Source organism: Parus major, chromosome 12 (genome assembly GCF_001522545.3).
Source record: "Parus major isolate Abel chromosome 12, Parus_major1.1, whole genome shotgun sequence".
In the NCBI taxonomy this organism is placed as follows: Eukaryota; Metazoa; Chordata; class Aves; order Passeriformes; family Paridae; genus Parus; species Parus major.
In genome coordinates this window covers 20352822-20379071 of record NC_031781.1, presented here as the reverse complement: position 1 = coordinate 20379071, position 26250 = coordinate 20352822, and the positions used below count along the sequence as shown (strand labels likewise).

At 38.6% G+C, this 26250-nt stretch overlaps 1 protein-coding gene across 4 annotated transcripts in view; it reads left to right on the top strand.

The window, feature by feature from the left end:
• FGD5 (FYVE, RhoGEF and PH domain containing 5) overlaps positions 1-24675 on the top strand; it is a 77290-nt gene extending 52615 nt beyond the window's left edge. For 3 of the 4 annotated variants that reach the window (XM_015641022.1, XM_015641020.2, XM_015641021.3), the window contains exons 12-21: positions 799-867; positions 6631-6714; positions 8243-8322; positions 12477-12576; positions 14633-14770; positions 16462-16564; positions 17966-18096; positions 19791-19919; positions 21569-21717; positions 22441-24675. In XM_015641022.1, the coding sequence (XP_015496508.1) occupies positions 799-867; positions 6631-6714; positions 8243-8322; positions 12477-12576; positions 14633-14770; positions 16462-16564; positions 17966-18096; positions 19791-19919; positions 21569-21717; positions 22441-22477 (1020 nt within the window). In that variant the 3' untranslated portion in view covers positions 22478-24675. The remainder of the gene's footprint in view (positions 1-798; positions 868-6630; positions 6715-8242; positions 8323-12476; positions 12577-14632; positions 14771-16461; positions 16565-17965; positions 18097-19790; positions 19920-21568; positions 21718-22440) is intronic. The other variant, XR_001523906.3, reaches the window with a different exon arrangement.
• The last annotated feature ends 1575 nt before the right edge of the window (positions 24676-26250 follow it).

The following is a 26250-nucleotide window of genomic DNA, read 5'->3' as shown; positions in this document are numbered from 1 at the left end:
AACAGGAGAACAAGGTTTATTACCTGAGATCTTCTTTTATAGACCAATACGCAAAAGTCCAGAAAGTTAAAACTCTTATTGGTCAGTGAACTAACGCATCACCATCATTGGTCAGTGGGGTACACCACCCTCTACCTTCTCTTGCAAGAAAACAGGAAACTGACAAACAACACCTGCAAGGCTGTCTTCTATCTCTGAGGATTGTTTAATTCCTCCTTATGATTTCCCAGGCCTCTTTCTCAGGCGAGTCTGAGAAAGTTATGTGGCCTGCTTTTCCACAGGCACAGTGCTCCCTGCTTGCTGCTCATATTTAACATCCATAACAGGATGGACTGAAAAAATATTGTGCTTGCAAAATTATACAAATTATATATGCAGGTATATTTAAGTTGGTGTAGCATACTAAAACCCATGGTTTCAGCTTTTCGCTTTGATATGTCTATATTAGAGGACTTTTAAAGACAAGAATTCTTTTCTAAAGCCCATTACATGTTAGCTTTCAATCTGTGACAGTCACCTCTGAGCACAGTCCACAGTGCAGAAAGAGTGGGCTGAGTGGGTTTCCAACCCATTTTGTACTGACACAAATGCAAGCCATAAAGGGCAGCAGAGCTAACGCAGGCAAAGACTAAGCCAGATTATAAGGAGTAAGGCTGGAAACAAGTGTTGAAATTCTCTATCTCTTCTTGTGCTGATGAATGGTGTTGGAGTAGTGCCTTCCCCAGGGGAAAGACTCTCTTTCCTCAGTAAGATTCCGAATGAAATCTCAGGATTACAATCTGCTGTTTTCTCCTTCAGATCTTTGTTAAAGAGGGAACACTAATGAAAGTCTCTGGCAAAAACAGACGTCCTCGACATTTGTTCTTGGTAAGATTTTTTTACATTTTTACTATCTCTCTCATATCTTTCCATGTATTTATGCGACCCTGAAGCCTGGCAGATTTAAGGCTGCAAGTAATTTAACCATCAACAGAGATGTGCTGAGTTAGTTCCTATTGCTAACAGGTCTGTAGTCCTTTCATACGTCTCGCTGGCCCCACATACAGGAATGTGTGCTGTGCAACCCTCTGGTTGTGCCACAGTTACATACAGCCTTCACCAGGACCTAATTCTGCAAAGAACTGCAAGTTTTCAAGGGGATCAGGAAGATGAGAACTCCTGAATACCATCAGGAATTAAGCTGCACACTTGAAAGTCCTAAGACCTTAGAAGATTTAATCAGAAGAGAGAGAGAATACCCTACTGCTAAAGTAGCTGAAAATTTACTTTGGTCACACTGGGAGGGATTTGTATCTTACATGAAGGACTGGGTTTCAGCTCCTGCTGTCCTCATATATGTAAATTACCTGATAATTTTGTGCTTGCCTCAGTATAGTTCCTCTAAATACACACCTCCTAGTGTGGATTAGAACAACAGTTTTCAGTGACAGTTTGCAATATTCTTCTAGGAAAATTAGGAAAAATGGACCTTTCATCATTTGGCTGGAATACTCTTTAGAGGGGCCCACAAGCCTACTGCAAGTATTTGCAAATCAAAACAGATGAAGCTCCACTGTTTTGGAGATATATGAATGAACACTTATGCTTTCTGTTTTGTATCACATAGTCTGTTGAGCAGTTAGAGAGTATCTGAGACTCCAGGCTCCTGAGCTCTGTTCTCAACTTTTCAATTAGCTTATTGTGTAACTACACATATTTTTATGCACTTATCAATATGAAAGGTAATATGATACTTGCCTGTGTTTTAGAACTTTGTAACCTGATTACCTCTTAATGTTTGCAAAATTCTTTAGAGTTCCCTCCCAGAAAAATGCCATAAAGATCTAAGCAATACTGCTACTAGTAACATTAAAATATTGCTTGCAAAATGTATTTTAAAATAAATGAATTATATACCTGGAATATGTATTTGCTGTTGCCTTTGAGTGCTGACAGCTTTTCACATTGGATCATTGTAAGGAGGAGTGATGGCTTATTACATAAACCATATATTTTGTATTAATCCTTCTTATTTCTCCCTCTTATAACTCCTATCTTTGCATGAGTGTATGCACAAGCTTCTTGCCCTCCTCAATCACACATTGCAGTCATAATCAAAGATCAGATGGGATGAGCAAAGTGCTGGTGCTGTACTTTTTTGATGGTTTCAGTGGTTTCTTTGAAAATTCAGATTTTCATGTACTGAAAATGATGGATTTTATGCAAATCTTCAAATATAAAATAGATGCAGTTATGTTTTACAGAGTTAGCATCAATGGACTGTAACAAGTACAATAAATGTCAAAATCATGATTTTGTTACAGTCACAGGAAAAAGGCTATGCCAGGAACTCCAGAAGCTGGTCTTAAGAAACAATATTCTCAGCAGCAGTAACTCTGAAGTCTACTGATGACTGCTTAATAACATGATAATTACATCTCTACTGATCGCTCTTCTGAATCACTTGCCTTCACCAGTATTCTGGAATTGTGGCTAAAACTGGGACAAAATTCCAAGATATTGCTACCCTTTAATCTTCCAGTGTTGTTGCTGCCATCATAACCCATTACTATGACAAACACTGCAGTGCTACAAACTCAGCTGTTGTAGCTGATATAGAGAATTTGAAAGGAAGATCAGAAATCAGGTTGATAATAAACATTGAGAGGAAAGTAATTTAAACATGGGATAAATGTATATAAATTTCAAGTCATTCAAAATGGTTGTATCAGCTTGAAGGTCAAAAATCACAAGAGGCCGAAAGTATTACTGGAACAAAGCAAGCACAGAAATTACTTTCTGGCACTCTCTAGTTTAGAAACTATTTTCTGGGGAAAGTTCAAATGTTCATAGTCAGATGTTAACTGCAAAATGAGAAGTGACTCTTGACAGCTAGAGACATTAGAGTAGCCAATGTCTTGTTAATAGATGCTCTCAGTATTCAGAAAAAGTGGGTTTTTCTTCTTTTCAGTCAGCAAGGCAAATTGTGACCAAATGTGCTGTCATGCAAAGAATGGGGTGGAGCTAGTCATAATGGTCACTTTCATGAAGCAAGAGACACATAAACCTGGCTTATTTTCTAGTCTAGCACACTGAAGTTGTAATCACTTCAGGCTTCCTATACTGTATCTCCAGTATGGGCAGGGAGAGGGTGATTTGATGGTTGAAACTACTTAAAACTTATTGGTAAATATCTACCTTTGGGTTCAGTGATTTATTTTTTTTTCTTTTACTCCATTCTCCTCCATATGAATGCTCCCCAGGTTGCAAAGCAATTCCATGTACAGTGAAATTGCAGGAAAGTTACTGTGGAATTGGTAATTCCTGCATTAACTTCTGAATGGTCTTGCTTTATCTGCTCTGTCACTACTATTGCTATTGATTCTCAGTGGTGCCACCACTGCCCCTACCTATGCCACTACCACTCCTGCATTGCTTAAAGGACTGTTTAGCCTGTCAATACAGCAAGACAACTACTGCATAGCTATGTCAGCATATTTCTGTCTTGGCACACAGCGTGGTTATTGTGTCAGTCTTAAGGTCCTACCAACCATCACTGGCAACACCTTTCACTAAAAGGCCATGCCCACATGAAAATATCCTTCCCTCTGTCAGTGCTGTCTTGACTCTGATGCCTGGGGACACTGTGGGAGAAAAACCCATGCCAAAACCCCAAGACAAGAATAATTTCCTAAACATTGTCTCTTAAAACTGACATTTATTTAAAGCCTTTATCTTCTAAGGACCATTTTATAATCCTTTAAAACACTTGTAAAACTCAGCTTTGTGTACTAATCAAAACCCAAACCTTTCAGAACATTTTTTTAATGCTTCAGATGTCATCAGTGACTCAAAAAGATCACCAAAAGCTAGCATGTATAGATGTAATTCGGCTTAGTTTTGATAGAATAAGTGTATTTATCTTCACTATCCCAAAGATATTTTTACATTAATAGCATTTTCTGAAGTTCTTAGTAGCAAACTTACTCTGACTGAATCTAAATCAAGACCAGGACCTGGAAAGAATTTCAGAGCAAGAGCATGATAACCTTGAGAATTTAATCCCTACACATCCCAGAAGATGAGGCCACCAAACTGAAGAGGTAGTTAGTATACTGTAAAACTTGGGTGTGTGCCAGACTCCCACTTGTGCTTTTGAGGTATGCTTTAGTGGTGTGCTCTGAATATATATCTGCCTATAAGGAGCATTGTATGTCTGTGCACAGCACATATAGGCATAACAGTGTAAAGACAAATTTCAAATGTTTCTGCAGGTGTATGTTGTGTGTATCATAATGTTACTTGAGCTGGCTGTTTTGTGCAGGCTGATGGTATTGTTGAATCTGGTGTTTCCTGGCAGGATGTTTTGTGAGTTTTGCTGTGTGTCTGTTTCCTGAGTCCAGTCTCTGTTTACAAGGATGTTGTGGCCTCTGTGCAGCACAGTATGGGCTGCTGAAACTGGCAGGTCCCCTAACTGTCCCCCAACCACAAGACTTTGCAACTCAGAGCCTGTCTCTTATCTCACCCTTATAAGAATTTCTCTACAAAGGCCACTTGTTTTGAAAATGGGTTGCAGGAAGCTGCTATCAAATGGGAAACTGTTTAATGCTCTATCTGGCAGGGCTGGAGTATAGGAGATTTTTGGAGTCACAGCTTGGAACACACAGCTCCAGCACACATACAGACTGCTCCACTGACACTCGGGGCATGTTTAACTCAGACTTAATTAGAAGAAGCCAAGGTTCGCAATTAACTAGCCCTTAAAGCATTCAGAAAAACCATCTAGAAGCTTTTAGACAGAGAGTATATATATATATATGGATGCCAGCAGTTCAGCAGGGCATAAACTTGTTTATATCAATCAACTTGAGACTAGAGGTTAGAAAACTTGCACTGACTCTAATGATACTGGGTACTTGTCACAAAAGAGATAATTATAAAAAGACGGTGGGGGGTAAAAGGAAAGCAGTAACAGGAAAAAAGGGAATTAAAGAGGAAGCATATCCTTCTTTGTGTTGTCAACTGTTGTTTTGGGGAACGTGTGTGCATGGAGCAGTGCTGAATAATGATGCTCCAATATCAAATTCTGAGCAGTCTGGGAATCCAAATTATTCAAAAGTATTCTGGCAAACAAGAAGTGTGTCTGAAGCCCAAGGACTTGTGGGAACTTCCCATAGGGTTCTAGCAGTCCATTTCCTCTACTGCAGATTTCTGAGAGGCTGCAAGATCAGCTTTTATCATCAGTCCTCACTGCTTCAGGGAACAGTGGACAGCTGAAGCAGGAGGATGCATGAAACCACTGGTACTGATGATAGTTCTGTCCATACTGTTCATATGGCCATCACTAAGGTCCTTACTGTGCATGTGGCAAAGGAGACAGCAGTGCATGCAAACTCTTTCTTTCTTTCTTCATGAATATATATGCTTTGCTTCACAAGTTTTGAAATATTTGTCATAATTTCACTGTGTCAAGCTGTAGCTAGTGGAACCTCCAAATCACAGCCTATTGCTAAATAGGTGGAAAAAAGAAGGAGGAAAAAAAATTCCAATGGGCAATTATAAAGCAGAGTAATGTTTTGTAAAATCAGGGTTAAAAATTAATCAGGGTTATTATAATGGTATGTACCATGGTGTCATCCTTTATCAACAGTAATAAAATAATAAGCAGGTTTTAAGAGACATATGTAACTTTTAAAATACATAAAATAAATTGAGTTTGCTATTCAAGAAGCCTCATAGAAGATTATGTCAGGATCTTGAAAATCTCTCTAAGGAGTTCACTTCCTTAGAGCCCAGGTGCTGCAGGGTCCATTTTAGAGCCAGTGCTCTTTAATATTTCATGAGCAAAGGGGATGCAGAACTTGAAGGGATACCAAGTAAGTTTGCCCATCATGCTAAACTGAGAGGAGCTGTCAACTCCCTCAAGGGCAGAGAGGCCTTGCAGAGACCTCAACGAATTAGAGATGAGCAATCACCAACCATATGAAGTTTAACAAGGGCTAGTGTTGGGAAGGGGCAACCCTGTAGTGTAGACTAGGCAATGAGGCACTGGAGAGCAGCACTGTGAAAAGGGACCTGCTGGTCCTGGTCAGCGAAAGTTGAATATGAGTCAGCTGTGCCCTGACAGCCAAGAGGGCCAACTGTGTCCGGGTGGCATCAGGGTCAGTATCACTGGCAGGGTGAGGGAGGGAATTCTGCTCTGCTCTGCACTGGGGCAGCCTCACCTTCAGTACTGTGAGCAGTTTTGGGCACCACAGATTAAGGAGCTAAAGCTGTTAGCATCTAAAGGAGGAACATAGAGATGGGGAAAGATCTGGAGGAGAAGCCATACAAGGAGTGGCTGAGGCCACTTGAATTGTTCAACCTGGAGTAGAGGAGACTGAGGTCAGATCTGACCGTGCTCTGCGGCTCCCACAGAAAGGGCAGCAGAGAAGCAGCACCAGGCTCTGCTCTCTGTGACGTGATCCAAGGAAACAGCATGAAGCTCTCAGGAGAGGGTTAGGCTGGACATTTGGAAAGGGTTGGGGTTACGTAACAGTCCCAGCAGTTCATCAAGTTACAGCTTGTTCCAGGTTTCCTCCCCAGGAGAATAGCCAGGTAGGCCTGCAAGCTATATTGCAAATTATTGACTTTGTCTTTCTTCTCTTATAGATGAATGATGTTTTGCTGTACACATATCCCCAGAAGGATGGCAAATACCGACTGAAAAACACCTTGCCTGTGTCAGGCATGAAGGTAATGCTTCATCTGTATTAAAAGCCTGAATTAAAGTTTTATAGTGAGCTGCTGGTACTTTGCTGGTTTATGCCTCATATCCAGCAAGGGGAAAGAGGGGGTGGACCTATTTTGAGGGCATTCCCTTGTCTCTTACAGTAGACAGAAGGAAAAATGGTAGAAAACAACATAAAAATATTATCTCTAAGTCTGTGACTTAGTATGACAGCCTTATTCAGGCTGCATAAATAATACAAGCCAAAATCAGTTACCCTCTGATCATGAAACAGGAAACAGAAAAGGTTTATTATCCCATTTTGTATCCAGCCAATGCATTATTGTTCCCTTCAATGTATTCACCAGAGCTTAGTCTGGTTTTAAACTCCTGCTGCTCAAAATTTGGAAAACATGTGGCTGGTTTTCATGAGCCTTTTAACTGTTTTCATCAAAAGCTTTAATGGTTCAAAAAGCAATCAGCTAACTTTATGGGAGCAATTTTATGCAGTGATACAAAACCACTTTCTTCTTCAATAAATTTATAAATTGAAAATACAATTAAGCTATCCTTACATTCTTTCCCTAAGTACTCATTGGCACCAGACCCTATGCAACAGGAGATATTGGACCAAAGAGGTCTCTTGGACCTTCTTAACTGTTCTATGGTTAATATTCCAAGTTTTATTTATGTGAAAGAGGATTTGAAGAGACAAGTCAGGAGTTTGATGATCTAGAAAACATGCAAAATGAGAATTACTAGTCATAAATTTCAGTGGAATGACATAGGAAGTTTAAGGTGCTGTGAAAAGGAGTGGGGGGGATGGTGCTGGGGCAGATGGTGATCATCCCAGGGACCCAAGAGTTTAAAACTAACTCAGGGATCCCAGCAATTCCTAGGAATTGCCAAAATATTCTACCATTAAGTGAAAAGGAGTTGTGGAGCAAGTAATTACAGAGGTACATTTGAAACACTGAGTCACTAGTATAATGATGCTTGTTAATAAAAATGTAAGCAACTATGGAGCTATGTTTCTCCTCACTGGCTATTGCTACTAGCAGGCTACTAATATACTCCGTGGTAGGGGAGAGATTTTAGCTATGCTGTAGCTTTTAAGTTGGTTTTTGGTTTTTTTTGCTGTTAAAGAGCCTTGCTGCAGACAGGCATTCACTGAAGTGCTTCACTGTACAAGGCCTGCATGCCAGAAAAAAAAGTGACTTCTATTCATTACAAGCATAGACCAAAGTGCTCTGACACTTGGCAGACCAAACATCTCCTAAACTTGTCATATTAAAACTGAACCCTCATAGGTACTTCATCCTTATAGGCTGGATTAAGTGATTTTTTTCCTTCAGCACACCACCATATTGAATTATATATCATTCCTCATTAGAACAGCAATATAAAGAACCCTAATGCCCATATTTTTTGCATTGAAATTATGAAACAGATGATTGGGGTATCAGAGGTCATATGCATTGAGACTTGTGTGGTGTACTGGCTATAGACAATTTAATTCATATTCACATTCATGTTCATGGCATTTGTTTCTAGGTCAGCCGCCCAGTGATAGAGAAAGCCCAAAACATCCTGAAGATTGAATATGATGAACATTGCCTGACCCTGTCAGCAAGGTACTGTTCCCAAATGTCCAAGGCAGAGGGTATTACATTCTAGAGCTGTATCTCTGGATTAGCCCAAGCAATACCCAAGACTGAAATGGTGTGTCATTCTTTTTTCACTAGCTTTTTTTTAGTCTGCTATTGGTAACAGACAATGTCTACGTACTTGCTTATGCAATAAACATTAATTATAAATGTGAGGCTCATGAACTGTAACTAATTCAAATAATGTACTCTCTAAAGACTAGAAGTTGGCTCTTCATAACATCTTAAAGAGAAAGGAAAGAAGAAGTCTGGGTACTTTCCATTATCTTTCACATTCTTTCCCTGTGACACTGCAGTCTGTTATATCTTCCTTTTATAAGTTCCCTTGTTACCTTGTACCTCTAAGGCTGTAAAACTCCTGGAGAAAATAGTAATTAGGTAATGCCATGCAACAGATATAAAGGTATGTAGTAGTGCTTAAGCGTCAAAGTCAAAATTAAACTTTACTGGCAACCTCATGGGTTTATTTAATAAAAAGAATTTCAATAATGAGCTTGTGTACTGTTAGTATTGATTGCAACTGGGCATCAAAATCCCTGTCCTAGGATCCCAAGCCAGTGCCTAAAAGAGATTGTAGATCAGTTTCTGATCAGAAGATAGACGTGTACAGTATTTTTCATGATTCTAGCCCAAAACTATCCCAGTAATTTACCTACAGCTATAGCAGAAAGGTAACTGATTTGTTTTCCACAAGAAACATAGCACACTACCAGTGGTATTAAAATTATTTTTTCCAAACAACAAGGTCTTCAGTGCTTTTAAGTACTGACTTTCCCACCATCAGTCTCCAACTATAGTGTGCAACAGAATCCCTAGGAACACAACTGACTTCCTAAAGTACATAGCACAAGAGAAAGACAGGGATGACACTTTCTTATTCAGAATCAGAATTTGGAGCTCTCATGCTTCCCAGAGCACTTACCATCTGTGAGGAGTGCTCAGCTACCTGTCAAAGCCTTTTGGTCCATTTCCTTTTATAACCATAACCATATCTGAGATTTCCTTAGACCTTCACATTCTTCACAATCCTCAAAATATACTCACAGTAATTCTGAATTCTCTGCCAGTTATAAAAGCAAGATGTGTACAGTCCTTCTGTATTGTTGAGGGGAAATTTTGTCACACGTCCCCTTTCCCCAGAGCAACAGAAGTTGTCATCCCTAGCGAGCAGCTTGGGATGCACTGCTTGCATTATTAGGATGTTTCTTTGCCTTTTGTACTCATATTAAGTCCATGCTTAATTAGCATAAACAAAGTATGTAAGTCAACTGTGAGCTGTGTTTATTTGGTAGTAGATAGAATCAGGACCTGAGACTAAGGTTACCCTTCTGATAATAGACAGAGGCTGGGATAGAGCCCCTTCCCTCTCCTTGTGCTGCTCATTCTGTGATCAATTTGTCATAAGTCACCCAAGAACAGTTATTCCTCCTCCTTTTTGTACTGACTGGCAGAGCTAATGAGATACCAGTGAGCCAGCATGCTCTCCTAACTCCATTGCACAACATCCTTGGCCTATTACACTCACCAAAAGAAGCATCAAAGACAGAAAAGTGCAGAATGCTTCAAGTATTTGTATTTGTATGAGACAAGGTGAGTGAACTGAGGAAATACAGCATGAGTGCCAGGGACTAAAGGCAGTAGACTAAGGATGACCAAAGCTCAGAAGTCAGCATGGCTATATGAGCAGGTGGCACTGTAAAGTCATTTCCTGCTGAAAATGGCTCATTCACCAGAAGAGACATGTTATTGGTTTAACAGGGAACTGCTAACAGATTTGAGCACAGCACCTTTATGGAGAAGGCTCATATGCTCTTATATCTTTGTTTGCATTTCAAAAACATTACTTTTGGACACAGGGATAATCCTGTGGTGCTCATATAAAATACCAGAGAAAATACTAGGAGGACAGAGTCAATATTACTTCCTTAAAGGCTAATTTAGTGCAATAGTGGTAGAGCTGTGACAAAATCCCTTCCTGCTCCAATTTCTGTGTTCTGTGGACGTTCCCTGCTGTCTAGTGAAATGCCACAACAACTTGACCCCCTCTTTCTATTTGCTTAATGATAAATATATGAGTCAACATGGATAAACTGATAGCTCAGCACAGAAGATACATGCCAAAAATCCCACAAGGACCAAATGTGGCAATGGTGGATCAGGGGCTGAGCTTCTCTGAGTGTCAGAGGTTCAGCAAAAATTCCTCTGTGCCTTCATGTAACCGAATGTAACCAAGTCAAATAGCTAATTAAGAACAGGCCTACGCAAATTGACATAATTGATCTTACTCATCAGCAGCTGGGTGTTATTCCCACATTTAGTCATCAAAAACCTACAATTACTTCCTAGGTATTTTTAATTGAGTGGAGAAAAGGCTAAAGGGGCAAGTCAGATATCAGACTTTTGGTAGCATATTGTCCTTCTTACCTGTCTTTCCTAAAGCACCTTTAGTTTCCATCACTATATGGGCCATGATTTCCTTTGGGGATTTTTGGGGTTTTTTAATCATATCTTAATTCTCAAGTGAAGAGAATGAAAGAATTAGCAAGACAAATGTTTAAGTCAGAAAAGTCAGGACTTCTTTTAGTGTTTTCTAGCAGTGGACATGATTTGTCTGGAAGATACAGACATCTTCAGATTTCTTAGAAAGTGTAATTTGACAGGAGATAACTTTGGTAGTGATAAGGAGTGACTTGGTTGAGTAGAGCTCTGAGCAACCTGGTCTAGTGAAAGGTGTCCCTGACCATGGCAGGGGGTTAGAATGAGATGATCTTTAAGGTCTCTTCCAACCCAAACCATTCTGGGATTCTATGTTTAGTAGTGTGACTCATGATAGAGGTGATCTCCTGTAAGATAGCTCCTTGGCTTCCAGAGGTTAGCCAATTTCCAGTACGTAGACCAGCGAAGAGTTTCTGCTCCAGGCTTGTTGAATTTTGCACAGGCTGATGTTTTTTTCAGAGAAGGGTTTATGCTCATAGTGTAGAGGCCTATGAGCCTGTCCCATCCTGCAGAGGGATGCAGCCAAAGATCATCAAGAAAACCTGGCATTTCCTCTCTTTTTGTGCTTTTTTATTTTTTTAAGACCACAAAATACAAATTGTTCTCAGACATCTTGTTTGGTGGTCTTCATGAGGACAGTGTGAGGAAATCACAGCTGAACAGCAGCTGGTAATGATGCCACTTCTAGTTTTTACAACCAAGTCTAGTGGATAGCTTTAATGTGAGTGGCTTGTATGATGTGGAGAGGGGAGACCACACTGAGTTGCATTCCCTTCTGTGACTGAGGCGAAAAGCCACTAGAGCTGTGCAGAGTTTCAGATGAACAGGAAGTGCACAGTTTGAAATCACAGCGGAAGAAACAGCTAAAACAGGCAGGATACCTCTCGGCTGTAACAGAGCAAATGCATCTGTGAAATAACAGGGACCCTGCTGCTTTTTGGGAATAGTTGGACTAGCAGGGAAAAGTGAAGTTCTCGCTGGTTTGCCTTGTGCACAGGAGGCATCTAGGGGCCAGTCTGGAGAATTACTGGCCTACACACTAACTCCAGTAACCACCTCCAGGGAACACACAGCTTCCTTCACTAATTACTGTCCTGGCTTCTTCTGTCCCAGGAGATTGGAGGTTGTCTGTGAAGAAGCTGAAGGAAAATTAAATCATTCACATCTCTACCGTGGGTAATACACTTCTGCAATTCCCAACATGCAATTCATCTAAGCAGCCCACTGTAGAGATAAGCATAAACATGCTTGCTTTGAGCAACCCATGTATTCCAAGACTTTATGCACTAGAGTGCCTAAAAGATAGGGCAGACTGGACAAAAAGAGACACTTCATATTGTCCTGTGTGATCTAGGATTGAGAAGCCTATAGCAAAGCCAGAAACTACTTTGAAAAATTTTCTGGGTGTTTAGTTCCTTCTCAGTCACAGTCACAGTCCTAAGCATGGAGCTACACTATCATCACTCTGAATATAGTCAATTTTGTTCCTCGTCAGAAAATTATCAGTTCAGTGCAGTAGTAGGGAAAAGCAAACATTCATGAACTGATACTTTTCTCCTCTGAGCAGCTTGTTTCAGTCCCTGCTGTGCATGGCATTGACTGCTCTGCTGTATTTCATTCCCCAGCTCTTGCTCAGAAAGGGATGACTGGTACAGCTGCATCAGTAAACACATCCCAGATGACTGCAAAGCTCACAAGACTTCGACTTTCCACAGCAGCGTGGAGGTAAAAGGAGGCCAAATCTTTCAATGCTTGAAAAGGGAAGGGAGAGAAAGAGAGAGAGAGGAAAGGAGGAGGGTTATACAGTGCAGAGTTCCTAGCAGCCAGACATTCTATTTTCATTTAAATAAGTATATCAAGCTTGAACAATTAAACTTGTCACAGCTCATGGACCACCTCTGAAATATTAATCACATGCCATACTCTGTGGCTGTTGCTTAGTTCTTTTGGAGGAAGGTTGTTTTGTCCTGAAAGACAAACAAGTAGTTATTTTGGATTAATTAAAAATAGCTGCAAACTTCATAGATTAAAAAAAAAAACAAAACCAAGCTACCCATTAATTACACCAATATCATATACACAATAAAGTCACTAGCAGAGTAAACTCCACCAGTGATATTGAAACTGTACCAGTGTAATTATGCATATTATTATAATCTCATTATTTAGTTATTCTACTCCCAGTTAAGGAGGCAAAACCTGCATCTGATAAAAAAGTAAATATGCTATTTTAGATTATGTGGAACCCCAATTTTCCTAAATAAGAAAGAGTGCTGGTGAGGCCACATCTGGCGTGCTGTGTCCAATGCTGGGCTCCTCAGTGTGACACATGGAAACCTTGGAAAGTGAGCAACAAAGGGCAGCAAATCTGATAAAGGACTGGAGCACCTCAGATAAGAGAAAAGGCTGAAAGACCTTTGACTGTTCAGCCAGGAAAAGAGAAGGCTCAGGGAGCATCTACTGTACAAATACCTGGAGGCTACAAAGAAGAAGGAGCCAGGCTCTTTTCAGTGGTGTCCAGTGATGGAACTAGAGGCAGTGGCCACAAAGTGAAACACAAGAGATTCCTTCAAACAGCAGCAAACACTTTTTCACCCTGAGGGGGACTGAGCACTGGTGCACTGGGTTGTCTGAGGAGGCTGTGGAGTCTCCATCTTTGGAGATGTTCAGATGCTCTGCCTGAGCAGAGTGGTTGAACCAGGTGATCTTCAGAGTTCCTTTCCAAACTCAACCATTCTCTAAATTAATTTTTGAAGATCTCAGAAAGTAAAAAATCTATTAAAAAAAAGTCGGGCTTTTTTTTCTGGCCTGTATCTAATCTACTTTCAAATATTTAATGGGAAAAAATTGGAAATTAGTCAAATTAGTAATCTAAACCAAATCCTTTTTTCAACAAATGAAAAAATAATTTCTTTTGCATCTCTGCCTCCAGTGTAATCTCAAATGTGTGCATGGAGAAACTCTGAGGAATTTAATTTGTCTGTGTTTAGATCCTGTGTGTCTGCAGAAGTCTAATTTCCACATAGGAAACAATCTTTCAAAAGCACAAGTTTGTCCTACTTGTGCCAAATGCTGAGCTGTTGGGAACTGACAGTGGGGTGCCCATAACGCTTTGGTGCTGAACCTGAAATTGTGCAGCTTATTAGATTGCATTCAGTTCCACACTGATCATGACTCCCTGGGCTTGGAGCAAAGGCATCTGAACATCACTGCCATGTGATGCATTTCAAGAACTGGGAACAGCAAATACATTTTCTAAAGCTGCTTGCACATATTGAGACCAACCAGAAAGCATGGATCAGATTTGGAGTGGGGTAAATTCATCTTTGGTTCTACTGTTTTCTTTATTCTCTCTTCCCTTATCACACAGCCAAGGTGTAATGACAGAGAGCTCAAGTAGTTTTTTGATTGAAGGTTGTAGAGCTTTTTATGGATATTATTTCAAAAGCTGCTAACAAAAAGATGCTTTTAACTCATGTTCCTACCTGCAATTTTCATATGCAATTAGTCAGATATTTGTCTGATGTGGAAGAGTGTCAGGGCCTGACCGAAACCAGATTTATGTGGATTTTTACTTCTTGTGGCTTTAACAGCACCATGTACTAATTTTTCAATGCTGAGCAGCTGTATGTCACTTATATAAGTGCATTAGGAATGAGAAAATTTGGGGATCTTAGCAAGTACAGGTAGATTGAAATGAGAGAATTGTATGTAATGTGACAGGGCTAAGTGGGCTTAGGAAGTGTGGATGCTTCTTCATTTATTCTTCTTTGATTTTAAGCTGAGGGAAAGGCTTGGAATACCTTTGGGTGAGAGGCCTCCTACACTGGTGCCCGTGTCCCATGTCATGATGTGCATGAACTGTGGCTGTGACTTTACCCTCACTTTGAGGCGACATCATTGCCATGCCTGTGGGAAGGTAAGAGCTGTGTGAGCTTCTCAGTAGGTTTTATTTACACCTGTAGGATACTGGCTGCCCCTGCTGTAGCCTGAAAATTTGTAGCAACATCAAGACCAGAACTCAAGGTCTCACAGAAGTAGTGAGAGCTAAATTAGCTAGTTAGGTTTCTAATGTTGCTAGAAGGAGTAACAGTAACCTTGCCTTGAGGTCAAATTAACCCTCAAAGGCTAGCTGTTGAAGGCTGACAGGGTAACTGTTGTTCAGTGCAGCGCTTATATCTTACACACATCGAGCTCTAGAGACAATGAAGCAATACACTAAAAATACAGGCTTTGTTCTGGACCAGAGCACTAATACAACTATTCCATGTTCTGTCCCTAATAATAGCTGGTAAAATGATCTTCAAAGGAAAGTGAAGAAACTCAGCAGTAGAGCATAGTTTGATTGGTGACTAAAGGGAAAGTTTCCTCTGTGCTCCAAAGAGCTGTTGCCTTTTGCCCTAAAGCTCAGGGGATCTATAAGCTTTCTTGGTTTTGTCCCTTTACCTCTGACTCTAGAGATTTACGTGTATACATGAACATGCAGTCCTGTTTTAAACCATGGCTTTAACCTGATTTTAAAATTTATTTTAATAAAACTACCAGCGATAATTTTGATAGGATAAAAAAGCATTTAGCTTAATCTTTTTTTCTAATTCCACAGAGAAAACCATTCTTATAAATACATATACAGGGTTTGGAGGAACATGCAAGCTTGTTTAAGAAAACAATGTTACTAACAAAGCTACGAAAACAGAAGTGGTATTAAAGTGGTCTGTTTGTGATTGAGTGGTAGAGAAAGTGTAAATTCCTGGGGAGAAGGACAGAGCAACTGTGTGCAACCAAATACAGTGACCAATTCTGCTTGGCTTATGACAGTGTAAAGCTACAGCAATCACATTTAAATCAGCAGGCTTCCTGACTGCCACAGGTTTAGGAGAGTCATGGCTGGTCTACTATCCAGCTTCCTCTCCCAGCCAGCTCAGGGGATTTGTTTTGTATATGCATAACTATAAATTCATGTTATAGATACATATCATATTATTGGCTTTTCACAAATATTAAAATGAATGTTCTATGTATAATGTTAGAAAACTTTGCTGTATTAATATAGTTTCTTCTATTTCTATTATTGATAAAACTTAGAAATAGAGGTATAATACATATATATGTTAGGCTATAACATAGCATTAAAATAAAAACTACTTTTGTTCATATAACCCAGAGACTGAAAAGATAGTCAGAAACCCCCCTGCATTCTTAGATTATCTTATCCAGATGAAGACAGCAGTAACTGGAGCTCCAGAGGAAGAATTTATTGAACCTCTGTTATCAAGGAGTGTGAGACTCAACAGAGCCAAGATTGACCTCTTGGGGAGGGGGGAGTGGAAGCTAAACAAAGGAACACCTAAAAATTAAGAGGAATGTTTGACTCATGTATGAGAATTTATGAATATGTTCTGTTTTTAAGGGACAATCCTTTGTTAGTAAGGTGTGCTCTCTTGGCTGAATGCTGAGGCACCCAGCCGTATTTGTACATTTTGCTTTATTTCTATTGCCTAAGTGTCTTTCTATTAAATTTTTAAATTTTATATTAAAAAATGTGAACCTAGTTTTTCACATTCATATTATATTTATGTCTCTTATATTGCTCTCTTTTTGCTGAAACAGATTGTATGTCGAAATTGTTCAAGAAACAAGTACCCCATGAAGTACCTCAAAGACCAAGCAGCCAAAGTCTGTGATAGCTGCTATGCAGAACTTAAGAAAAGGGGTAAGATTCTTTCATTCTTGGCAAAACTGACAAACCAATTTCCTGCTTGTATAGTGCGGAGGATTCAGGACCTGCCTTCTATATGGTGTTTTGTTAAATAGTATTCCTCATTTCAAGTGTGAGGCATATTTGTTGAGGTTCTTAGAGAGCCAGGCTATATGGCAGCTAAAACTGTTTAACGAGTCATAAAATCAAGTTTAGCAAACTGTTTTTTCAAACTGGAATGGGGGCAACTTAGGTTAGATATATAGAAGAAATTCTTTGCTCAGAGGGTGATGAGGCCCTGGCACAGGTTTCCCAGAGAAGCTGCGGCTGCCTCATCCCTGGAGGAATTCCAGGCCAAATTGGATGGAGCTTGGCACCACCTGGTCTAGTGAAAGGCATCCCTGCCTATGGCAGGGGTTGGCACGAGATGAGATATAAGGTCTCTTCCAACTCAAACTGTTCTGGGATTCTATGATTATAAGCTAGGTTCTCTGAGAGCTCCCCTGGCCTTTGGATAAAACAGAATAATGATAAAAACAGTATCCTATGAGAATCAGCTGAGGACTCTGAGTTTGCCTCCTTTGAAGATATGGAGATGGAAAGGTAACCTCATTGCTCTCTGCAGCTTCCTGAGGAAGAGACATGGAAACAGTGGCACTGATCTCTTCTCCCTCTGATCTAGTGACAAGACACATGAGAAAGGTTCAGCAGGGAAGGTTCTGAGTTGACTTGAGGAAACCTTTCTTTTCCCAGAGGGTGGCCAAACATTGGAACAGGTTTTCTAGAGAGGTGGTCTATACCCATGCCTCTCAGTGTTTAAGAGACATTTAAACAATGCCCTTAATAACAAGTTTTAATGTTTGGGCAACCCTTAATTGGTCAAGCGGTTGGACTAGATTGTTGTAGGTTCCTTCTAATTGAACTATTTTATTCTGTGATGTAATCATAGGTGATAACTATATTTTTCATTTTTAATTTTAAAAATAATTTAAAATTAATTTTCCATTAAAATAAAACAACGTCTTTACGGTTCTTTACTGTCATCATCCACATTGTAGCATGGATGAGAATGTTGCATTACTGAATCTATCCTGTAAAAGTGTTACAGAATATAGAAGAAAAAGATGTCAAAGCCATTTGCTTAATGCTCATTTTAAATAAGACAACAAATTGTGTTTTGTGCTTTGTCAGATTTCTTGCAGGCCTTGTCAAGAAATTTTAGGTTAGTACTATTAACTGAGGGGGCCATGGAACCTACTCATCAGAATTTAAAAGGTGATTTGAAAGAAGGCTAAAATAAAAACTGTGTCTAGAGGAGGCATTGCATTTCCTTAGTCATCATGTGTCTCCCCAAGCCTGATATATACCAACTTATCCATTTCCTCCTTCCCTTTCTTAATTTTCTTAATCTTGCAGAGCGTCCACTAAGTCTGAGCTTCCCTCCAACTTCATCCAGGTGTTCAAGCAGTGCCTTCTCCTCTGTTTTCCACAATATTCATTATTCATCTTTTAAGAAACAGAAGAGAATCCCTTCAGCTCTCATGGAGGTAAGACAAAGCTGCCTGAGAAACGCAAGGAGCTATTGAAAACTGTGTGCTCATATTTCAGCTGCTACATTTTCAATTTATACTCTGTGCAGTGGGCTCAGCATATGCCTTGGTTTACTTTCATCATGTAATTTTTTTTTTGCTTTTCATGGTAGTGTTTAAAATACAAAATTTCTCTGAGCTCTAAAGATACTACAGAAGTGTCTTGAGCCCACTGAGAAACCTAGTTAGAGTACTGTTTATTAATTTGCTCATTAGCCTATGAAGTTTTGAAAAACTTCATAAAACGCTTTCAAGGTACTAGATAGAAGAAGAGCACAAATCAACAGAGCATGATATATTGTTCATCAGTTACCTTCCTTGACAGACCCTTACTTCTGAAATCTTACTTTGATTTCAAGAGAAGTAAAGATTTCAAGAGAAATCAAATAACACTTGCTTAGTGAATAGTCCTTGGCAGCTCTTAATTCAAGAGCATACATGTTTCACCAGGCACTTTCCCTCCAGCTCAAACAAAACTATTTCAAATCAAATGGGTAAAATCTTGATTTCACCAATGTAAACAAAATTCCCACTGATTTCAATGGTGCCATGATTCCTCCAATTATATTAGTTTTCTTTCCAGAAACAGGATGCCAATCATGATGATGATTCATCTGAGCTAGCTAAACTGCCCACTGAACTTAAGTACAGTAAGGTACTCCCATTTCCTGCAGGCATTTATCATTGTATTAAGGAGACTAGGGTGCAAACATCTTGCTGAACTCGTACATTCGAGACACTGGAATTTCTTGAGGTTTGATCATGGAACTGTGCCAAAGATAAAAGCCTGTAATACAAACACATGAATTGAGTACTAAAAGGGCTAGCAGGTAGAATTTCAACCCCATGAGGAAAAAACCATCACCTTTATGTCACAGGGAAGCAGCACATCTTTATTAACATGAACTATTTCACAATAGCGTTGCTCCAGGTCCTGGAACATTTCTGTTCTCCTGCGAAGCACAGCTATATTAATTCTCAGTCATCTCTTGTATTAGTATTACAAAAGCTGATTTTGAATCTCTGCCCTTTGTTTCCAAATCCAATACTACTACAGTTTACTGCTGTAACTAATGATGTACACTGCATTCTATGTGTACATATGTATAGTTCCATCTACTCAAAATCTGAATTTTTAAGAACATTAAGCACTTAGACCTCAAAATATTTCTATGAGAGGAGCAAGTCTTCTCAAAAATATTATTTCAAAAATGAAACCAAGTCATTATCAAAATGATTAATGTAAATTAATAAAAAAACACAATGAGGCCCTAAACATACCCACATCTCAAAACTGTTCAGCCACAAGACTCTAATTCAGTTCTGGATGTATGTACTTTTAAAACACAAAAAGCATCAGAAACCACCAGATGTGGGAAAAGGGATGAGTTTGGCTTTTCAGAACACAACTGTAAATTTACTAACCTCAACAATAATTCAACTGCATATTTTCCTTTAGAGTTACTGAGAATTAAGTTTAACTATATATAATCAAACAGTTAATATGAACAATAATCATCATCATGCTTAAATTTTTTCTTTATCAGTACTTCAATGGTTTCACTTAGTGGTTGGTCTGATGCAAACATGCATAATCAGGAGGGGAAAAGCCTGTACTGTTACACATGCTAATTTCTCCTACTCTGCTCCAGGTGGCAGCCTCAGGAGAGGGAGCTACCATCAGTGGTTACCTCAACAGATGTAAGGGAGGCAAAAGACACTGGAAGAAACGCTGGTTTGTTATCAAGGGCAAAGTCCTCTACACCTACATAGCGAATGAGGTACTGTGAAATCTGACTTGAAATAGTTTTCTGAGACTCCTTTTTCCATACAGGCAGAAAATCAGTCAATGGGAAAGGTATAAATGGTAGTTGTTACAACTACCTGCTTCTGAGACTTGGTCCCAACATACTGGTCCAGCCACAGCTGGACCTTGGCAACCCTCACATGCTGCCTTTCATTATTTGATTTCTTACTATTCATACTGCTATAAATGGTCAGCCACTGGGAATCTTAATATACATACCTTAACACCTAAAGACTTGAAGATCCTTTGGTGTTCTCTGGTGCACTCTGCAACTACCACATACTTTCGTAGATAGAGAGTACTATGATCCATTTCTGGTGGAGAGGAGAACCTTGTAGTTTGGCATATATAAATAGGACATGATTATCCAACTAGCACCAACAGGGAAAGACAGGAGGCAGTGTGCAGAAGTTAGAACAATGTCTGCTGTTTTGACCTGTAAGTCTTCCTCCTTACAGTCAAGGAGACTGGATATCAACTAGATCCTTTTTATGTATTTTATCCCTTTTCTTATTTTATAATAGCTTTAATAAAGATAAACTTGAAGTGTGATAGAAATTTTGGTTATAATGGAGAGATTTCATAAGCAAAAACATAAACATTCATTTTGCTCAAATAAAGGATACAGATGCAAAAACCTGTCAAAGCAATGCTTGGTACTTTTAAAGACTTTAGAATACTCCGCAAACATCAGATATTTAAACTTGCATCACCATCACCCCTGTGATGGTTACATGAAGCAACAGATGAGGAGATTGAGTCACAAAAGGATTCATGGTTTGGCCAGCAGTTCAGACCATTAGCATCAAACTGTATCCAACACAATTACCATATCTCTTTTAACATTAAAAGTGATTATTTCTGGTTCAGCAATAGGCAAAAACAACAATGGTTTATTTTTCATTCCTAGTCTGCAATTTAACTTCTTAAAGCAGAGACAAAGGCAATATATACATATAAACTACCTAAATACAATTACCAAAACTGCAGCTATCAGTATTGTTAAAGCTTATGGTTTTCTTCAACTTGTACAAATCTGTGTCAGCCAAGAAAAATTCATGGAAGTTTCCTGGGAGTAAATGAATGTTTAATTGCATTACTAGCTAGGAAATTTCCAAGCAGTCTTTTGGAAAGCATGTGTGCTGCTTGAGAAAAGCAAATTTCTAAAAAAGTCACTAGTACTGTGAAAAGAAATTACAAGGTACCAAAAGGACTACTACTTGCAGCCAGCAAATAAAATGATTGAAAGGAACATAACTGGAAGAGAATCTCAGGCTTTCAGAACTGCTGCTGTACTCTTGGTAATCTCAAGTTTGCCTCCTGGACCATAATGCCAAAGACAGCCATCAAAGTAATGGCTAATTTGACCTTCATGGCCATGTGGATGCTCATGAAGAGCCGAGCTTTGAGAGGTGGTGTTCAAGACTCAGACTAGATGAAACATTGCAGTACACAGGCACTGCTCCTGTTTGGGTTAAAAGCCACGCGTCCAGCAGACCATTCACACTACTGCTTTTGCAGAACTGTCACAAGAGGGGTTGTATCATTTGCTTTTCAGAAAAAGTCCTCAAACTGTTACAAGCCTTCTCTCTAAATTTTGGTTCGCTTCTTCTTTGGTCTCAGGACAAAGTTGCTACAGAAAGTTTGCCTTTGTTGGGTTTCACCATCACCCCAGAAAAGGAGGAAGGAAGCGTGGATACAGTTTTTCATCTCTACCACAAGCAGACGCTCTTTTATAGCTTCCGAGCAGAGGATAACAATTCAGCACACAGGTATGGGGATAGACTTCCACATTAGCCAGTGAGTTTATGTAGGGATTTTCCCCTCCTTCACTTGAGAACATCTTCATAACAAATTAAACAAACAGCTTTCAAAATTTTGATTAAGCCAGACTGCATGTGACTGACCTGACTAACATTTAAAATATACCTGGTGCTTTTCAGTTCCTTCAGGAAGGAGAATTTTCTCCCTTCCGTAGGTAAAGATACTGAGCCTCAAGAGTCATAGCTAGAAGTCTGTCAAAGGTGATTACAGTAGAGAAACTTCTAATTTATATGTTCAATTTACCCATTTCTTAGTTTCCTCATCAACAAATAATTGTTTGAATTTCCTGTTCTAATGTTACTGCTTTCACATAATAAGATAGTCACAAAATTTGTAATAAAAATCCAGCACCCCAAGACACACAGAAAAAAAAATATCTTTACAGAAGGTTTTGTTGCTTTAAATCATACTTCACCAGATTCATCTTTCCTATTCTAAGAAAGCAGTTGCACTATCTTTGAGATTTTACAATAAATTACTGGTCAAGATTGTACTAGAAAGCAAGAGTCCCAGTACCCAGCTCACTACTTTAATCACAGAGCTATTGCTCCTCATTAGAGCTGGGATGAAAAACCCAGTGTTCTTCAGGCTTTATGTCCTTAAAATACTTATTTCTCTTAAAATGCAAAAAAAAAAATTATATGTACTGGTTTTCTTTCCTCACTTTTTAGGTGGATTGAAGCCATGGAAGAAGCATCCATATTATAGCAGCTTTCACTCACTGAACTTGGAATAAATTCTCATATTTCTATACATTTCCAGCAACCCTCTTCTGACTTATGAAACGGAACAGTGTATTGCAGGCCCACTGGCCACACACACTGGATTTGAACTGTTTCCAACTTGTTCTTTTTCTTCCTACTTCTTATATCCTTCTTATTTGCATTGCTGCAAATGAAAATTTCAAGATTAGAGATTATTTACGGTGACCTTTTGACCATGCATTGCACATGTCTGTGCAAATTCAGCCTGTACTACAAGCTTCTCTTCTGATCTCACAGTAAACTAAGTCTAACATCAAGACCAGAAAATATATTGAAATATTGACTACCAGAGAACCAGACTACTGAGAACCAGACTCAGTTTTAGTTACTCTAGAGCACTATTGTATTTCATTGGGTTGGTTTTGATATCTACCATGACATGAGAAACAATGCAGTAAACAACAAATCATCATTTAAAGCACTTTATCATTTTTATTGAAACTACAGCTTCATTTTTTTCATATCTTTAATGAGTTCTGTGGCCTGATTTATTACTTGTCCATTAACAGATGCCAGCATGAAATTATGCCCTGCATATGCTAAAATACTTCCACAGAAAATGAACAAACAACCCATTCAATTTACCTAGTCTATCAACACTTCACTGACTATGATACAACATGGTTACTTACTATCAATTTATAATTTTTCATAAATCTCTGTGTAATTTATGTTCAAGGTTTAGTTTTATATCGCTGCTGTAATTTGAAATGCACTCCAGTAGCTCTACAGATCCAGATGCTGAATTATATCACTTCTTTCTAAATACTTCAGACTCAAACTCAAAGGTTATTTTTAATTTATTATAAACCTACAGACAGTGTTTATTTAACACGTCTACCTAGTAGTGTTAAATTTTTTTATCTATTTAAATACTGTATCTTTATTTTCAAAATTCCTGTTGTTTCTGCTATTCTTGTTATGAAAAATGTCATCAAAAGTTTAGTCCACATAACCAGCACAGCATTTGAAATATGCTGGGTAGACTGAAATGCACTTGTCTGAACCTGCTCTGCTGGAGTCATTTGAACTCTCTGTGGCCACACCTGTCCTATGTCAGACTGCTGCCATGCACTACATCTCCAGGGCTGAATTCTCAGCAGCCAGCTGTGTCTGTGTGACTCCAAAGATACCGTGGTGCATTATACCAGCTGAGGATATAAACCTCTGGAGTTTGGGAGGTGGAGTTTTTGGTGGGTTAGGTTTGGGTTTTTTGGTTTTGTTTTGGGGGTAGGTTTTGTGGGTTTTTTTGTGGTTTTTTTATTTTGTTTTTTGTTGGGGTGGGTTCCTTAGATGTTTTGGGTGGGGGGTTTTATAAAGAAGATTGAGAAGTGATGTTCTAATTGTTGCAATACAGTGGTTTTGTCTCAGTCATAATATTTTTCCTCTGTCACAATATTTAACTGAGGAATAGAATGACATCTATGATTAAAATATATCTTTGTATAAAAATAACATGCTCAATAATTTACTTACATTAAATTATATTGGTGGGAATTTGTATTACTTTCATTTTTCCCTTTCTTCAAGAAACTTAATGGATAACTGAATTTTTTACCCTATTTTTTTTAGATCTGTCCATATTTTTAATGGTCTATAATATGTATCAAAATGGTAAGATAGATCAGTTTATCACCTGGATAAACAAGCTTAAAGAAACAAATACACATCTACCACTAAATGAAAATGTCATTTTTGGGGTTTTTTCATACATCAGAGTCTGACCATTCCATTAAGCATATATTATCATGTGCAAACAGAAACCAAGAATGAGAAAAATAAAACTTTTATATTCTTTAGTTAATGCATGATCAGCAAGGTTAACTCTTTGTTTTATGTAAGAGCCATGGCCTTGCTACCAATACACTGTAAATGTTTATTCCCCCTTGAAAACATTTTGCACTGACAATAAAAATAAGACAACATTGAATACAGAGCAAGATCTCCAACCATGGTCTGAAACAAAAGTACACTACAGAATGACATATTTTGGAGATTTAGGTGCTGACATTTAGTGACTGTTACATAAAGCTTTCAGTTAGAAGCAGGAAATTAACATGAAAATATTTTGTTGTAAAAAATAAGATACAGTGCTATTAAACATTGGTTTCAGTCATGTAGAAAAATAAAAAGAGAAAAACATGACTGCAGTTCTACAGTCTTTTCCTTTACACAATTATTATCTTCTTTAATACCAGCTTTGCAGTTCCAGTTACTGTTAACAGATACTTGCTTATTAAATAGTTCTCTGACAAACTGAGGAAGAGCACCAAATCAGAAGATGGTACTGGAGGCCTGGTAGAAACAGGATTTAGACCTAATTGGTATGATGTCGTGTTTAGTCACACTGCATTTACCTTCTGTAGAGCCCACCTACTTTACTTCATCTTGACTTCAATTACAGATAGAAACAGTCTCAATGCAGCATAAAGAGAAAGAAAAGAAAAAAAAAAAAGAAAATGTCCTCACAATTTCAGTCCTATTGTTAACTAAAATTGAGCAAAGCTAAGCACTAGAGACAGAAATTTTCATTTCAGAGTTAACACCAGCAATCACCTTTTAGAGAATGCTAACATGTTAAAATACAGGTATATACTCAGTTTACTATCTGACATTTACTTATACAGCTTTTTCTTACTAACTTATAGTTAGTACTACTCCTTCAAAACAAAACTTTTGTTCCAATGTCTTTACAATTAATATTAAAAAAATTTAGTAGTAAGTCACAGTGTACGAGCTGCTCAGCCAACGCCTGGGATTCAAGCTGCTCCCATTTGTTGTGTCAGTTTTTCTGTTTATGAATTTATTAAAAAGCATTAAGGTTATTATTAGTTATTATCTTCAAATAATATTTAGACCTATTTTAAGGTATATGCCTAGTTAAATCCTGATTTTTAAACAGTTGTTAAATTTTTCTTTTTCTTCCAAGTCGAAGTACAAGACATTTGGAGATGTAGAATACCAGCATGACAAAGATCCCATACCACTTACACAAGCACTGCTGGTCAAGACCTTGTATTGCTACCTTTCCTGAGCTGATTCTCTGCTGCTTTTACCACACAGCTATGAACATCAACCAGGCTTTCCTGTTTGCATGCTACTTTGATACAAAAGCAGCAAAAACTATGTTAGCTGTAACAATGTTTAGTGAATATCACTGCTGGTTAAGGTGAAAGAAATATTCAGTGAAGGGAAAAGGTATTCCTTTAAATACTAATGGAAAAAACACTAGTCTAACTCCACAAGTAACTTAGGAACATAACATACAAACTTCAGTGCATTAAAAGCAGTGTGATTCTTCAGCCTGGGTAACACTGTGCTTTTCATCAAGTTTTCACAAGAAAGTTTCTAAGGTTCAAAGGTAGAACTTGATGATCTTGGAGGTCTTTTCCAGCCTTAATGGAAACATATGTAGTGAATTTTTTCTACAGTCAATAAAATCTACAGCAGACAGCAAGAGACAAACTTTCACTAAGAGACAAACATGGAGAAATGAGGGCAAGCCCCCCACTCGACAGAGGTCACCAGCTTCCCTCAGCACTGCTCAGCCATGGACAAACTCAAATGAAAGGCATGAGGACTCATACTTTAAAAATTATCTACTAACCCTTAAAGGAGAGATTTAAATTGAATGTGGCATTAACAAGACCAAAGAGTTCTGTTAAAACCTTATCAGTCACTTGTAATTGTTGATTTCTTCCATAGTAGGCATTGGCT